Genomic DNA, 17,339 nt, shown 5'->3' on the forward strand with positions numbered 1-17,339 from the left:
CCATTAAACTCTACTATTTTTCTCACATATCTTTAAAAAAAAAAAAATCACCTACAGTGTAAAATAATTCTACAATGTCACATAGTAATAACTAAATGCTAACTAGTGCCCCCGGGGCACTAGTTAAGGATACTAATTATAGTAAAATTACATCGAAACTTGTGTAGTCAATGTTTGTAAAGTATAAAAAGTGTCATTTCCAATGCAAAAATTGCTTTTTTTTGTATCCTTAACTAGTACCCTGGGGACACTAGTTAGCATGACCCATAACTATATATTCTGCTAAATCTTCCTACATTCCACTTTAATAGATGATGTGGAGGAATATGCAAATTTTTATTGGATGTCCGCGAAAATTTAATTTACACAGTCTGTTTGAATTTAATGTCATTTTGTATGTACATATTATTAAAACTTTTTTTGTATACTTTGTATAAATTTCTTTTTAGTATTTTAAGAGAAATTATATAAAATTAATAATAAATATGTTTGAGAAAAAATGTACTTAATAAATGGGTCATGCTAACAATTTTATCAGACAAACAAAATATTATGCATTCATTTAGTATGGATTAAGTTACGTCTAAGCATATGAGAAATGTGAGATATTTTGAAATTTAATCTGAGTGAGGTATAATAGTATATTTATAAGAAAAAATCCATTCATGAGTTGGTTTTGATTATTGTTCACTAAATCATTATGTTAGTCATTTTATTATTTTTAAAACCAAAATTACAGTCATCCAATGTTTAAAGTGCTAGTAGACTTTTCTTCCACTATTGTTCACTTGGGAGTATTTTTGTTGTATCAATTTTAAATGTAATTATTTTACTTTCCATGTCATTGAATCATTTTACATGACATTTAAAAGTTGCTACTATGACTTAAACCATCATATTGCTTCAGTGAATGTGTAGTTTATGCAGCCATTAAAAGAGATAAATAATGTAAAATAAAGTTACACTATCACTATGGTAAATTTGACATTGTGATTCTAGCATTCTTCTCACATTCTAAAGATTTATTCTTGAAAAGAACTAGGGGTAGAGTTGGAGGTGTGTAGGATTGTTCATGAGATTATGGCACAGACACCTCTGTCTACAAAATTAGATTTAAATATACCAACAACACTTCCCTCTAACCAAAAATTCTTAACAGAGAAGGCAAATCTTCATTGCATTCACTGTTGTTAGTGTTTGGTGGCATGCCAATAATATATCAACCAAACACTCCTTCCATGGTAATAAATTAAGATACCGTGATGCTATACGGTGCCGACTGCATCAAATAAGACGCTTTTTTCCAAGAACTTTGACCTGCACATAACACTTTCTGTCAATCATGTCCACGCATCACAACTCTGCCTTGGATTCCAAGTCCTCTTCTTTCAATGAGTCGTCATTAGTTGAATCCTTCGATTGGTCAGGGGATTGAATAGGTTCTAGGTCATCGCCCAAGATTCGTGCAGTGAATTTTCTCGCCTCCAAATCAAGGTCTGGCCACTCAGCTACAATTCGTCTAGCACCCTGTAGACCAAAGTGGAGAAAAGTTAATTAAGTATATGCAGGAAACAAGTGGAGATACAAAAACATCGGCAGTTATATAATGCAAGTTTCCTAGAAAGAACAGAAGAAACTTGAAACAGAAAATATTCACCTGAAGTTTGGGCTCTTTAGTCATAGGATTGTTGCACAGATCAATAGTTTTTGCCTTGGATTTTGTAGCATTACCACACCATGACTCACACCATAACCATTCTTGTGGCAAAGAAAAAATGGGCACAGTATGCTGTGCATAATTAGGAAGATCCTGAACCATTGAGAGCAAATTTCAGCCGAGGTCCTCAAAAAACAAAAATTAACCAATGATGACGGGTGCTACATTGGAAGTAAATGAAAACGATTCCATCTTAATAAAATAATGGGTATCCAAAACCTATATATCAACCATATGGTCATAAAATACCTAATATTCGTTCACGAAAAGATCATTTTATGAAACTGTTGCCTGTGTATGTGTAAAATTAAACCCTTTCTACTGTACAATTATCTAGTTATGAGCCTTTTAATGTGATTTTATGAAACAATAATTCAATTTTTATGTAGCAAATAGCGAAGGCCAGCTCCAACGTAATAAAAAACAAGTGTTAATTCCAACATATCAAGTTCTTCCACTGTAAAATATGCTGACAAGTACATGCAGTTATGTTATCTTTTTAAAATAATTATCACGTAACATTGCATATGGAGGAATAGATAACATAATCTTGCCCTAGATAGTTTGGTCTTGCATGGAAAAAACCCATGATGGCGGCCACGATGAAGAGTTGATGATATGGAAGATACCCAAAAAAATGAAACTTTTTCTTTTTACTAAACATTCAGCCATACTTAACAACTTAGTCTTTTGAGTGATTCTTTGAAAGGAAAATAGAAAAATAAAAAAAATATTTCTCACCTGATCCAAGTTAGCTAGACTATTTGGATCCTTGCTAAGGGTTTCATAGAAAACTCGAAGGTTATCTCCAGCAGCAGTCTCTCGGAACTTCTTCAAATCAACGACATACAAAGCACTGAAAGTACACGGAAATGGGAAACAACTATTAGAGAAATGATATTTATATACTCCAAATCTTTTGGCAAGAGCATCAAGAAAGTAGCTACCAACCTAATATGGTACGGTCTCCCCCGCAAATGATCCTTCCAGAAACCCTAACCAAAACAAGGCAAAGAAAAATTAGCATTCAATACTGACCTACATTTAATTGTGTGGGCGTGATGACAACCAAGCGTTGATGTACAATATAATAAACAATAATATCAAACAGTGGCATTTACCTGTCTCCAAAACCGATATCCATCCATCTCCCTATTATTATCACAAAATGGAGTATATGCCAGAGGTCTTCCTTTTAAATTCATGTCATAGAGCTCTCCCATGTCAGTCCTGACAATCTGATCAGCATCCACAAAAATGACCTGCAAATATAGGTAGACTTTAAACACACAATTTCACATAGGATTTTCTTTGTCATTACTTGTCAATGTCACATGTGATGCATGTGACACAATGAAATTGAGAGTGGAGACAACATATAAGAAGCATTAAGTTTGATGCAGAAAAGAAAACCATGATACCTTCTCCAAGGAAAGGGGAAAGATGACATCCAGGAACAAAATTTTATATGCCCAAATTATTCGTTGCTTCTCTTTCTGCTTATGCAACCAAGTAGGCCATTTGTATGTGATTAGTTCATATTCGAAACCATACTCTTCGGACATGTGGGGAATCAGATCCTGTGTGTACAGATGACAACAAAAATAGTTCATGTCAAGCAAGCTTGTTAAATTCTGCTTTGAATTTCTAATGTAGAAAAGAATTAATATCTAACCTTAAAAGATGGAGAGAGATAGTTCTTTATGAACCAAAATTTAACTGGACGGTTGGTATTCTTTAAAACACTGAGAATCATAATCTTCAAAAAGCGTTCATATCTGGCAAAAATGTGTCAAACAAAATAAATGAAATCGAAGATAGAAATTAAATATAAAAAAATGTTAAAAAGTTGAAACTGAAAGCAAATATAAGAGACAAGTCCTATTTGGCCAAAATTTACAGCAAAATATAATAACATATCGAAACAAGAGAGCAACTTACAGGTGTCCAGAAGCAATTGAAAAGATATTAATTGTTTTTCCATGCCGTCCCCCTCTTCCGTTCTCCTATTTTGAAAAATAGGTTCACTCGGTTACAACTCTAGTAAAATAGAGTAGGTTGATATGACGAAATAGAAAAAGGGAGAGGGCAAAAAAAATACTTCAAAACTCATCATGTATATTGATAATACCTAATTGGTTGGACACATCCCAAAGGCTAACAATGGCCTTTTCATTCAAGAATTAAATTATAGCTATCTCAATTCTCAAGCATAGCATTACATAACTCAAAGTAACATCAATCAGATCAAAACAAATTATTACACCACCGAATTTGATAATTAATTACTTAAGAGTCACAAAACAAGGTCTTCAACAAAATCTAGCACGAGAAAAATGAATTCATGAAATAGGGACGGAATGAAGAAACTTAAAAAAAGAAAATAAAAAAAAATAGAAAAGAAACTCACAAGTGAATTGCTTTCAGCGTTTTTAGATTGCTCACTGCTACTAATGAAACCAGAAGCCCATTTTAGTAAGTTGGAATTCCAGCCACTTCCCTACAAAAAACAAATGTCATGATTTGCATTTGAATAATAATGTTCTCTTTGACCCTGACACCAAATTTTCAAAATAATTTTTTAAAAACAAGCACTTACTTTCTTCTTATCTTGCAGATTGTCATCATCATCAGGAATCAGTAATTTCTCATGTTCCTTGCCCTTTCTTTTCACTACTTCCATATGAACCACTTTACCCCGTAAACTATTAATAGTGATGAGTTTTGATGATTGTTTATTCTTACTTCCGTCATCATCTTCCTTAAAAATATAGAGCTCAGAACTTCTACCAGGAGCAAGCTGCAAGAACCAAACACCAGGAGAGACTTTCATTTGCCAATAACCAAGATTGGCCATCACAAGGGTATCAACTAAATGGGGTGAGGTTTTGGTTCCAAGAATCAGCTGAAGACCTCGTGGAGGATCATGATCTTTCTCAGAGCAATGACCTGATTAGATGAACAATTGATAAGAACGGTAACAGATTCATAGGAAGCATTACTTAGTGCTATTTAATTACAAATGAGAACATCGTAAAGAATTTCCAGCCTATATCTTTAATTTTAAATAAACATAATATAATTTTACCTGTGAGGACAAGAGCTTCAAGTTCAAAAACTGCTTGTAGTGTTCTTGTATCCCCAAGGTTCTCAAGCAGAATGTTATCCAGATCATGACTGCAGAATGAGGAACCACATTAAAAACTAAAAAAAATGAATTTCACAGAGGTAGCCATTATATACACATAGAGAGAGAGTTAAAGCTAACTACATAGACCTTCCTCAAGAAAAGGCAAAACAGCATCTACTTCCCCTTTAATTTCAGAAATAAATAACAAATGAATTTTCTCTATTATAGAAATTATGCAGCATTCTGTTAGACTAGTTCAGAAAGGGAAAGAAGAACTATTGACAGGAAAGTGATCCAGTTCCGACTGAGATGACAAGAACCAGTCAAGAACTACAAAAAATTACTCCCACTAAGGCAATTCGAGAGGTCTATCTCCCCCCCACTCTTCTTCTCTCCTCCTGTTTCTTTCTTTTTAATCTTTGGAATTGGACCACCAGCCTAGGGCGATACTTAGTACTTTCTGATGTTAATATTTGGCCATTTGCTCTTCTTCATAGTTCACACCATTTTAAAGTTTAAAAGTTTATTCTTATCTATTACATGCTTCTGATTGTCAGATATAAGGGTACTTTTGAACAAAATATAATAACATCAAATATGTCTAGTCTTAGAGTTTGGGTTGGGCCTAACTCAACCTTACAAAACCAACTTGTAAGGTGATGACTGCCTCCACTTATAAACATATTCTCAGGTCATATTTCAAACAATGTGGGAGTCGTAACACACACTCCCCATGCCCAAGACTGGGATCAAGAGTGTGACCCGAGTGATCCGATAGTGGAAACCTGATAATAGGTGGCCCAAAAGATCTTGTATAAGCTCTCATACCATATTAAGTTATATTGGGCATAACCCATCCTTACAAAACCAGTTTGTTAAGAGAATACAAACACATTACCAGGCAATATTTGATCAAATGTGGGACTTTTAATATCTAGCACGGTTTAGCATGTCCAACACGGAACTAATAACGGACGCAACAGTTATACCAAAATTTTAAAACAAGGGATGTCAATGTGATTTACTCTAAAATAAATAAAGGTAAATCAATAGTAACAGACAATCTTCTTGAGCCCCCACCCAACAGCTTGATCTTCAAAGATATAATGCCGCTAAAAGCTAAAGCTGATACATGGAGGCTCATAAGTGGCCTTATATCAAACAAATGTTAAGGATAGTGCATATAGATAATACATACACAGTAAGAACGGGCTCAACAAGCCAGGACTCCGGAACATCAAGATTCATGGTGAGAGTCTTAGATAATGGCATGTTGGCAAAAAATGCTTTTGGACCATTTATCGAAGAATCAATGTTGCTTAAATCATCCTGCAAAAGTAATAAAAAACTAAGAACCCAAGGATTAAATAGCGTGAAGAATAATCTATAAACCAAATGTGTAAGATATACCATTGACGGTACTACATATCTGTAATAGTTCTTCAGAGGAAGATCAGCAAGGGAACTCTGGCATAAAATGAAAAATATCATTGAATATTAGTGTATTGTGTTGGAGGTAAATTTAAAGAAAATATAGCTTTGGTAGTAGAAAATTCCATATTAGGGTAAAAAATCTTGCAGGTCCAAATGCTCTATAAAAGCCAAATGTATAGCGACAGGATGTTTTTGTTACAATTTTTTTGAAACAGATATACAATTGGTTATATGTAAATAGCAATCAAGACATATAGATAAACGAAAGGTTTCCATTACTATTGTGGGGTCTTTAGAGGGTAAGATGTAAGCAGCTTTAACCCCACAATTGCAGTCAAGCCAAAATATAATGCTTGAATTATAATTTCCAACTTTCATATATTATGGATTACGGTGTTAAAAACAAACTTAGATAGTTCTACGACCTTATTTGGACAGAAATGCAAACGGATCAAGGAAAATGATAGCATCAGTTCAGATAGAAGTTGACATACAAAGGCCAACTCAAAAACACCTAAACATAGTAACATACAACTTCATGACAGCTGGCCTCTATCCTAAGTAAAGCCAAACTAGAGCGGAGTTCCTAGTTAAGCCACAAGGACACCACTTTGTCTTTTCAAATTACAGGTATCAGAAAAAATAATTACAATTCTCTTTTCCTATTCATTATTTTGATCCCAAAGGCTTCAGAAGACTATTAAAGAAGGTATAACTTAGGTGATGAGAAACAAAAATATTTAATAATTATAATTTAAATAGAACTATAGATATCAACCAACCAATGGATTCAGTACAATCCTCATGCTGGGCTGAATGTATTTCCACAAAACTCGAAGAATTCCGGACAACTTCTGGCTAGTTGGACTTAAAGGATCCAGAACCGCATCAATATGAATGCTAGAATTTTCATTGTTTAGAATAATGGCACTGCATAGAACAAACAACCGTATAACAATATTACTTTCATATTTCATATCACTATATGATTAAAACTTCAGTCAACAAATGAATAAACCTTTAAAAGGAAGATAAAATCAACCACAATTTGTGCCATTAGTTTTTTACTAACCATTCTATCTATATGAATTGAGTTCACAGTAACTAAAATATTACCTGTGTTGATCACTCAAAACCTCAAAACGAGCACTTTCAGAACTCCGTTCTCTCATAGACATTGAAGATGATACAGACATGATAATATCACTAATGAATTTGCTGCAAAAGAAATTGCAAAAACATGTAAAGAATCAACAATATAAATGATTTTTGCAAAAAATTGTCTGTCATTGCCTGAAAAGTAAAATGCTGTGGCCATTTTCAAAATTGTCTGATTACACAAAGACTATTGAAGTGTTGTCAAACTTCCACGCTTCCTAAGTTATCATTTCCATCTTAACCTACACATGTTTGTGCCTATCTCATTCTGTGGTATATTGAGCAAAAGGCACAACAACTTGAGGTACCCAGAATGCGATTTTTATAACCTTTATGTGACTCAAGCTGTTCATATTATAATTTGCACAGAGATGATAACTGGCCATATACTTAGAAATGTTCAACTTTAATGTTTATGAAAGGAAGGTGATAGATGTACCAGAACATCAAGTAATAACCACAAGACATAACTAAAAGAGCAAAAGTGAAGAAGTGAAACCTTGTCAGCATGTCAGGGTCCACATCTTGCCATGTCACCTCTTCAATAATATCCACAATATGGTTTGTCCTCTTCTTAAGCTCGATTGATTCAAGAAGATGCAGATCAGCACTCAAAAATGTGCTTTCGTCAATAGGACAAGTTACCTGTAAAACATAAATGCCAAGGTTAACACAGGGAGGACTTACAGAGATTCTACAAAAAACTAATCAAATTTGAATACACAAACAACTGGGACAAGAAATACCGCAGGAGATAAAGACAGCCTTACCCTTCCATTAGTGAAGACAGCATTAACACCAGATTCAGACCCAAGTGCTATATACAAAAACTTCTCCACCTGATAAAAAGAAGCCTCATTAGTGTAAACGTTCATGGTTACTGAATAAAAAAGAATGTCACTGAAAGGCTGACATTGAGTTCAGAAAGGGCAAAGCAACCAGAAGTACCTCACTCAAATGCCTTCTCACTTCACCAGCAGAAAATTCTGAGAGGGAAGACCTATAGCCCTTAGATGGTAACCCATTAGACTCAGCAAGCTTGCAGATCTCATCAATAAATTCTTGGGTCCCATCAACTTCCACAGCAGATGTAAGGATGTATTTCTGCTGATAGACTGAGGAAAGCTGATCCACGAAGTCTAATGCATTCTTCTTATGGCTGCACAAAACCATGCATTTAGACAATAGATAAAAAAACTGTGAATAAACTTAGAAAAGAATGCATAAAACTGCAGAATCAAATATGCAGTACCGATCGATCTATTATTAAAAGTCAAGTTAAACAATTATAAAAACAAACCTATATGAGGATGTAGTAATTTCAAAAACCTTCACAAAAAGGAGGCTAAACAAATTTGTAGTTTGGTTGCCACTAAACAGAAGACCTACACGAGCATCTTTGGACCCTTCTATCTGTAGCATAATGTGCAAATAAAAAATAGAAGTACTGAATAAGTAGGTCCAACACTCCAACTCAGGACTGACATAAGGCTAAAAGGTAGAAGAATATTCAACAGAAATGCAAATCAGTATTAACCAGATAATTTAAGCCTTGGCGAAGTAACTTAATCCCACTCCCTGAAGTGATGTCAACAGCAAGAAGATGTGTCACAGGCTTCAAATCATTCGTTGCTGCATAGGATAAAAACAGTCCAAATGATAAGACAGAAGACCGGTGTGTAGGAATTAACCTATTTATTATTCTAGTATATCAACAACTTACTTCCAGGAGAGTGCAAGTAATTAATGTCGTTCAGTATAGACGCCTCTCCAAAAGTAGACATTGAAAGAGATATGAACCTTGGTTTGTTATCAGAAATAATCTATATCAATCAGAAACTGGTTAGCCTCATAACATATTATACAAGTTTCCCAGAAAATATGAAATTTTAAAATATTATACCCGAGGATTATAGCGTTGAATACCAGCTTCTGATAGGAACTTGTCCAATACATCAGTGTGAGATTTTATTTGTCCAAAATATACTTGCTCCTGTATTCTCTGAGTCTCATCATTCAAGGCATTTTGTAGAGCCTCCTGGTAAAATCAATTGTAAATATACTGATTAAAGTAACAACAAAATATTTAGTAAATGAAACTAAAGTTGAGCATATAAAGCATATTAAAAGTTAAACAGGACTTCAAGCACAGTACTAAGGGCATAAACACCTATGAGACTGTCTGGGAGAGGTTATAAAAACAGTCCATGACATGTCCATAAGCTCTCCAGGATATCTTATGAAAACAATGCAACTTTATTTTATCTTTTGTTATAGAAATGACATACACATAATTACTTATATAATGTTTTATGTTATAAATGTTTAATTAAATTGCTTCTCCAAACAGGACCTAAAATGAATTCTGATCCTCCACAGTACAGGGTGTATTGTGCATTTTTTTTAAGAAGGGTGTACTGTACATTATAGAGTAATGTGAAGTGGTTAACCATTGGTGATTATACAAGGAGCATATTTAGGAAAAACACATTCATCAACAGAGAATGCAATTCTTAGGCCAGCTACCTAGGAAAGTATAAAATTTTGCAAAGTTAGCTACGACCAAATTACTAACAAAAAAAAAAAAACAGCTGAACTGCAGACAGGTTTTTAAACTAGTTGTTATGGAAATAAGATGAGGTATAGGAAAACATTCACAATGACGTTACTCGTTACCTCATTCGGATCAATAACAAGCCCATTCATCAACAGAGAACATTGAAGCTTAGACAAACCAAGATTAAATACATGCTTGGAGCTTTCTTGGGACAATTCCTTCAACTCTGGCTCCTTCTCCAGCTTTAGTAATATCTCTTGAGGAGGAGATTTTACCTTTGGTCTACAGAAAATAGTGAGAATATTTACTCCAATGATAGAACTAGATCAGAAAAGTAAGAAGAAAGAAGAATCTTTATAGAATAACTGTAAAAATTGATTTTCAGGCGTTCGATAATCCTGTACTCTTCACAACAACGATCTAATTCGGTACCCAATACTATCTCCCTGCCCCCCTTTTATACTTCTCACCCTACAGTTAACTAACTAACTGCAGTTAACAGTTACATCTGTCACAATTATGCAGGAGTCTCATCCCCTGTTTCCCTCCTATTTCTACTACTGTACATCCTTTCTAAGAGGAAGTCCCAGCACCATATCATCCATGTCTTTACATAACTGACAAATAAAAACACATAATGCTACTGAAAAAGAAAAGTCATATTAGAGAAATCACAGACAAATGGCCACAAAAAGTCCAAAAACACTCACAAGATTGTTTCCACAAATGCTGATTCAACATGGTGCGATTCAAGGTGAGCATCTTCTACATGATCATCTGATTCAACGCGTAATCTGTTAACCTATAATAATGCACATAGTTTTAGATGACTCGGAACAATGTCAACATATGTTCACAAACAGCTTATCCATGGTACAGTTATGTCATTTTAATCCAAATAGGAAAAACAAGCTAAACTGGAACCTTACAGACAAAATAGAGCGGTGTATATGAAAAATAAATAAGCCTTTTTCTTGTTTTCTCTATTAACAGGGTAGGGATGAAACATATAGGAGTCCGTGAATTCTCATGCAAACTAGGTTAATGGCTTCATTCGTAATAATTCCCTGAATTCATAAGTTAGTTATTATCTAGAAAAATATTGTAGTTATAGGAAAGGAGAAGAATAGAAAAAAGTGTGAATCATAAGCGAGACAAAACAGAAAACTCGACAGATTCAGAAGATGAACTTGGACAGGTAGTTTCAAGATAAATGGAAGAATACGCATATGAAATATGTAAGTTGATCTGTCGATATTCTCCTGATATGTGCTCTTCGGGATTTCAATCACGTTGATCTTGTGTATATAATTTTTTGGTTTTTAAATCTTAAATAAAAACAGCAGTACAACAAGGTAGTAGAAACACCGTGACAGAAGATAGCTTATGCTGAACAATTCCATACATTGCTCAAAAACTTGAAAGCCATTTCAATACCGTAGTTCCCCTTGATATAGCTGAAGAGACGTATAATCTGAAAATTGAAATGACAAAAACAGCGTATCACAGTTCTGCAGGTAAACTCCTAAAAATGTATGTATATTTTTAAATCGCTGCGGTGAAGTTACCATATTAGATATGTCGTCCTCAAATTTATCTCCCTCCTCTTTGGTAGAATGATCCTCTAACTGCATGATGTACTTTGAAGAATACAATACAATCCCAAATCTCACAGGAAAATTATTCTCATACAATGATATGATCATATCAACTGACTGCAAGGTTTTCAAATAATAAGCTATGCGGTGAGAGATTTCACTCGGAAATATATGCAAAGAACAGCGTGAAAATGTTAATTTTGAGGAAATAAACTTGCCTCAAGACCACAAGTGGTTGCTGGATCAAGAACAAAAACAGCATGGAAAAGATTTTTACGGATTTGACGTAGCTGCCCCGGGAAGACCGGCATCAAGATCTGCACAATAAAAATAGACTATGTTCAGATGAAAACTTACATGGATATTTTGAAAGTAATATTATTGTCCAGTTTGAGAATCAAGCAGTAGTTGACCTCATTTAGATTGGACCTCCACCATTTGTACTTGCCATCTTCTTCCAAGTTGTTCAGATAATGAACATGAGTAGAACGAAAATCAAGTCGAAACGTATCAGACTCTGACGGAGGTAAAGTTGACAGCAGTTTTCGCACAATGCTATGAGGAATCTGTAATTACTAGCAACATCAATTTTAAAGTCTATATAGTATATACATATATAACAAGACATCATCAATCAAGAGCAAAATATGTGAGTAATGTGACACTGTTAAACTGTTCCCAAAGCAAATACCATTTATCTGCCACTTTGTTCCCAATTTTTCTTAGGCTACCTATCATTGATAGATACATGACATCATATATACTTCTAGTTTTTGTATTGTGCCTGACCATATATATTCCCAAGCATTTGAATGCATCGGATGATAATTTTTATCTGTCCACTAATAGTTGTAAACACGAACAAGTAAACTAGACATTAGTCCAGTACTAAAAATATGCCAAAATTAAGATTAGATGACATTCACCTTCAATTTTGAGAACTGATCAGCCAACAACAGATCCTGATGAACCAAGTCAATCAACCTAACAAAAGACAAATAATAAAACATTGTAAGTTTGAAATTGTTCTTTTAACTTGTGACATGCACCTATTACACCATAACCATTATTTTACTTATAGTATCTTAGAGCATCTTGTAAGATTTCCCTATTTATTTAGGATTACGAGTTTTGTATCCCTATAACATAACATGATATATAAATAAAAACATTTCATCATAATTTACACAATATCAGCAGGAAGAAAAAATATTACAGATTAAGGTCAATATCTTCGACATTGAGTAAAGCACCGTTGAGAGCCATTAATGACTTGCCAGGCGGGATCATCCGCTGGTTTGCAGTTATTTCATCTCGAACAGAATCGTCAAGCTGCCGTGCATCACAGTTCCATAAGAACATTTGTCAATAATTTTCGACAAACATGCCTTGTATCGGAAGATCCAATAAAATTTACCTTCATGCGAGACAAATAAGAAACTATGGTAGGGAAATTTTGATTAATATCCTGCATTGACTGCAGAGGATCAGTAGCACGGACTATTCTCTGTACAGTTTGATGTCCAAGATCTGTTGTCATTATAAAAATATATATTACAACACAGTTCTTAAATCAAACTAAGATGGAAATAAATAATTAATCAATTCCTATAATCAGGAAAAAAGAGGTTCCAATACCCTTCAGTTCCCAAACATCAAGTGTATCTGATACGGTTGATGACAGCAGATAATCCCTGAAAGCCATTATCTCAGATGCTAACTCAGGTTTACGATCCTACAAGCAAAACCACAAAGGTAAACTTAGAGCCAGACTATATAGAGCCAGACTAACATTATGCACACATAATAAGAAGCATATATAAATATAAGTATAATCGTTGAGAACAACCCGGAATTGTCATATCTTGAATGTAAAGCCTATTGGAAAAATCAAGTCCCACATTGATTAAAGATAAGGTCTGACTATAGTTTATAAAGAGTGGCACCCTCACCTTACAAGCCGGTTTTGTGCCCAATATAAAAATCTAACATGGTATCAGAGTCTATCGTTTCGGGCCACCCACCATTTATATTCACTCACCAAGTCCCACATTGATTTAAGATAAGGTCTGACTATAGTTTATAAAGAGTGGCACCCCTCACCTTAGAAGCGGATTTTGTAAGGATGAGTTAGGCCCAATATAAAAATCTAACAAAGCCGTATTTAGGAAAATGGATGACAGGAGCCTATTGGTGTGTATGCTCAAGTTTCAACATAATTTGTCAGTAAAATTAACTAATGTATGGCCCTTTACAAATTAATTCTCCAATCTCTATTGTGGTGCAGCTGTCATTTTGTTTTTCTCTTCAAATGAAAGCAGATAAAAGTTAAAAGCCACTTTCCTAGTTGCCAAACTAAAGAACATTACTTGAAATAAAGAGAAGGGGGGATTTATCATGCATGTATTACATAATTTTTTTACCTTCAAACACCCCATTCTAATTTAATTTGATACAGATAACATAAACTAATTAAAAATGGCTACAATTGCTTAAAAAAATGGCTACAAACATCAGTTTTCTTTTTCATGTGCGTGATGAAAAACAAATATAGGTGTTGAACAAACCAGAATTTTAGAGAATATGAATCCTCTAACTTCTTGGCTAAGATCTTCGGTGCGGGGATCCTCCAAAGTCACACCTGTAACCCAAATTTGTAATCGTATTAATAAGAGTTATTAACAACTACATGTAACCTATGCTTATTATTAAAAAAATGTTCTTGACCATTTTACAATGAACTGTATAGGGAAACATTTATTTTCAACTATCTGTTTCCAAAACCAATAGCTTCCAAACTTGAAACCAAAGTCAAAACAGAATTAGTAGACAATCAGTATTAGTACACATTACACTACAAAATGACGTGAAAAGAAAAAGCAAAGGCCCGAAAAGGAGAACTTTCATTAAAGGGATTAACTAAATAATCATATTCTACAAGTAGCAATGCAAACTTTGAGATATTAAACAAAATTTTACAAAAAGAAATACTACTGCATAGTTTCTTTAGAAGCAGCACTTCCAAAATTTGGACCAAAGTTAAACAATGAAAACGAGAATAAAACATTTATCATTAATTATTGCAAGCCTAAAACAAAATTACTTCTACATTCAAAATATAAAACCTTATGTAGTAGTCTGCATTTTTAAAAACATGAAAATAATTCGAACCTTTTTTAATTGCACTATCGTCCATGGCTTTATATTCCATATTCTTCAAAGCAAGTTCCACACCATAACCACCCAAGTTTACTGACTCACTCGCACCAACAGAACCACATTGTCCAATATGTGCTTCACATCCAGCTGGCAAGACTGGTCTCAATACATACTTAACTTTTCCCTAAAAAGCATCACCATGAAGGAATCAGAAGCACGTAAGAGTTGTTATTAACAACAATTTAAGATAACTTGTAAATTATAATTAACCTGTTTAGCAGCTTCAATAAGAGCAACATGAAACTCCTTAAAGCAATGGGTCCCAAGAGCACCATAAAGGATAGCAACTGGACCCCCAGTAGCTGAATCAAAATGGACATGATCAAAATCAAACACCGGAGGACTCTGAAACGAATCGCCAACACTGATGACAAGAAGAAGAAAAAAAAAATCAAACCTTAGTTGGAACTTATGCACCTCACAAACATTAATCAAGAACAACCTTGAAATAGAGGTATGTTTGGATTGACTTATTTGAGATATAAGCACCTGCAAGACTATTCGGGAGAGCTTATAAAAACAACTATGACATGTCGATAAATGGCATAAACTCTTTTCAGCTTATTTCCATAAGCTCTCCATGATAACTTATGAAAACACTACAACTTTATTTCATAAGCATTCAATTAAGATTTAAGAGCCTGTTTGAATTGGCTTACTTGAGTTTATCTACTGACATAACCACATGTGACATTATTTGGAAGAACTTATGAAAACAGCTTATGACACATAAGTACCACAGTATAGCTTATGAAAACAGTTTATAGATTATACAAAAAGAGTTTGACTTCATTTTATCTTGAGTTACAGAAATACTCCCTCCGTCCCAAATTATAAGGGAAAAAATGTCATTTTTTTTGTCCCAAATTATAAGAGAAAAAATCATTTTCAAGAATGTTTTTTCCTTATTTTCATAAAATTAAATGCAAATTGCATTTAATTTCTTCTCTCTCTCATTTTCTCAGTAAACAACAACCAATAAAAATTATTTTTACATCTTCCTATGCAACTTATTCCGAGGAAAACCCACAAAATCATACTTCAAATTCTCATGTTTTACTTTTTCTTAATAAGTGTGATTTTTTTATTTTCCCTTATAATTTGGGACGGAGGGAGTAGCTTATATAATATGCTGTTATATAATAAGCTGCAAAACAAGTTGTTTATCCGAACAGGGCTAAAACATAGATAGCAGTACAATACAATACTTACTGTTGAAGATGATTCTGATTTTGGAGCCACGATTGCAATTCAGAAACATCGAAAAACAAGTGTTCACCGGTATCAATCCAACAACATTTCCCTCCAGGACTTTGGACAGTTACACCGTCGAATTGAGTAGTGTTGTTTTTTGTTTCAATGATTTCATGATCATGATGTAACAGTGGAAATGACGAAAGAGAATCATGAGCTAATCGACGGTAAAGTACAAGTGTAGGTGATGCTGATCTCAGAATTAGAGAAAATTCAAACAATGATGCTAATGGTTCACTTAAAAGAGAACTACCATGTTCTAGAATCTTCTTAACACAATATTTAGCTGTGTAAGTATGAGAATCAACATCATCATTAGCATCAGGATTAGCATTAATCCAAATATCAATGAAGTTCCAGAAAAAGTGTTGCTGATGTTTAGATAATAATTCTCTGTTTAAGCAAAAAGAAAATCAAATCAAAATCACATTAGTATTAATTAGATAAAAAATTAATCAAAGTAATTGATTGATTGATTGAATAAGAGATTAAGAGAATGAGCAAAACGACGACGTACCCAGCTTCTAGAAGAATAGGAGTACCGGACCATTTAGCGCGAACGGCAGTTTGGACATTTTTGGGTCTTCGATTATCGGCGGCAACAAGAAGCAGAGAGAAAGTGGTTACAACTAGAAACAGAAAACAACAACAACAACGAACAGATCTAAACCTCATTTCTTTGATTAGGGTTTTATTAACATAATAACATTACCATGGATATGAGATTTGTTTTGTTTGGTTAAATTAAGGTGTGTGTGTGTGTGTCTGTTCTTTGTTTTCTCTGCACTTGTATGTGTGTGTCTTGGTCGCTGACTCAGTGATTCAGGTCTTGTTGTTGATGGAGAAAGAAAAAAAAAAAAAAATTAATGAAATTGGAATTGATGGTAATTTGCCACGTCGTTAATATTGTGACATGTAGCTCTATAGTTATTGGTTCCGTGGATGAAGAAGTGGGACATACACTACAGCTGGAAGTTTGCCGGACCACCTTAAATGGGCTTTTGGGTTCAGCCCAGGTGGAACTTGTTTGCTCCAGCCTCCAGCTTAAGAGATTTACTTTTGCCGCCTATCGGTTACTTGCGCGTCATGCGTCTTTTTCATTTTACTCTTCCACTACCGCTACTTAAGAGTGAGAAGTTTAGAGGTAATATATGCAATGATTATGAAGCTCAAGTCAGTGTGAGAGTAAGAGTGAGAAGTTTAGAGGTAATATAGTGACGTACATTTGTCTTATTGTGAAAGGTTTTTTGTATAGACGTTGAAGAGGAGTCG

At 34.1% G+C, this 17,339-nt stretch overlaps 1 protein-coding gene across 2 annotated transcripts; it reads right to left on the reverse strand.

Annotated features, from left to right (window-relative positions):
- Nucleotides 1–944: 944 nt before the first annotated feature.
- Nucleotides 945–16,969, reverse strand: LOC123910453 (UDP-glucose:glycoprotein glucosyltransferase-like). 2 transcript variants are annotated; one of them, XM_045961555.1, is made up of 37 exons: nucleotides 16,585–16,969; nucleotides 16,026–16,460; nucleotides 15,024–15,177; nucleotides 14,766–14,937; nucleotides 14,162–14,235; nucleotides 13,233–13,329; nucleotides 13,012–13,124; nucleotides 12,811–12,926; nucleotides 12,521–12,578; nucleotides 12,008–12,160; nucleotides 11,813–11,911; nucleotides 11,565–11,711; nucleotides 11,402–11,470; nucleotides 10,707–10,798; nucleotides 10,116–10,278; nucleotides 9,343–9,477; nucleotides 9,163–9,262; nucleotides 8,977–9,071; nucleotides 8,740–8,852; nucleotides 8,388–8,598; nucleotides 8,210–8,278; nucleotides 7,939–8,084; nucleotides 7,398–7,499; nucleotides 7,064–7,211; nucleotides 6,258–6,314; nucleotides 6,046–6,176; nucleotides 4,806–4,894; nucleotides 4,317–4,666; nucleotides 4,128–4,217; nucleotides 3,659–3,723; nucleotides 3,393–3,495; nucleotides 3,139–3,297; nucleotides 2,839–2,979; nucleotides 2,669–2,712; nucleotides 2,459–2,573; nucleotides 1,658–1,810; nucleotides 945–1,527 (listed from the first exon to the last, which is right to left on the reverse strand). In XM_045961555.1, exons 1-37 carry the CDS (start codon nucleotides 16,740–16,742, stop codon nucleotides 1,354–1,356), a joined length of 4,890 nt encoding a protein of 1,629 aa, XP_045817511.1. In that variant the 5' UTR covers nucleotides 16,743–16,969; the 3' UTR covers nucleotides 945–1,353. The 2 variants fall into 2 exon arrangements, with proteins under 2 accessions (XP_045817511.1, XP_045817510.1); XM_045961554.1 differs by having other exon boundaries at nucleotides 6,046–6,314; nucleotides 16,585–16,963.
- Between the last annotated feature and the right edge of the window lie 370 nt (nucleotides 16,970–17,339).

The sequence above is a fragment of the Trifolium pratense genome, linkage group LG2, assembly GCF_020283565.1.
Source record: "Trifolium pratense cultivar HEN17-A07 linkage group LG2, ARS_RC_1.1, whole genome shotgun sequence".
NCBI lineage: Eukaryota > Viridiplantae > Streptophyta > Magnoliopsida > Fabales > Fabaceae > Trifolium > Trifolium pratense.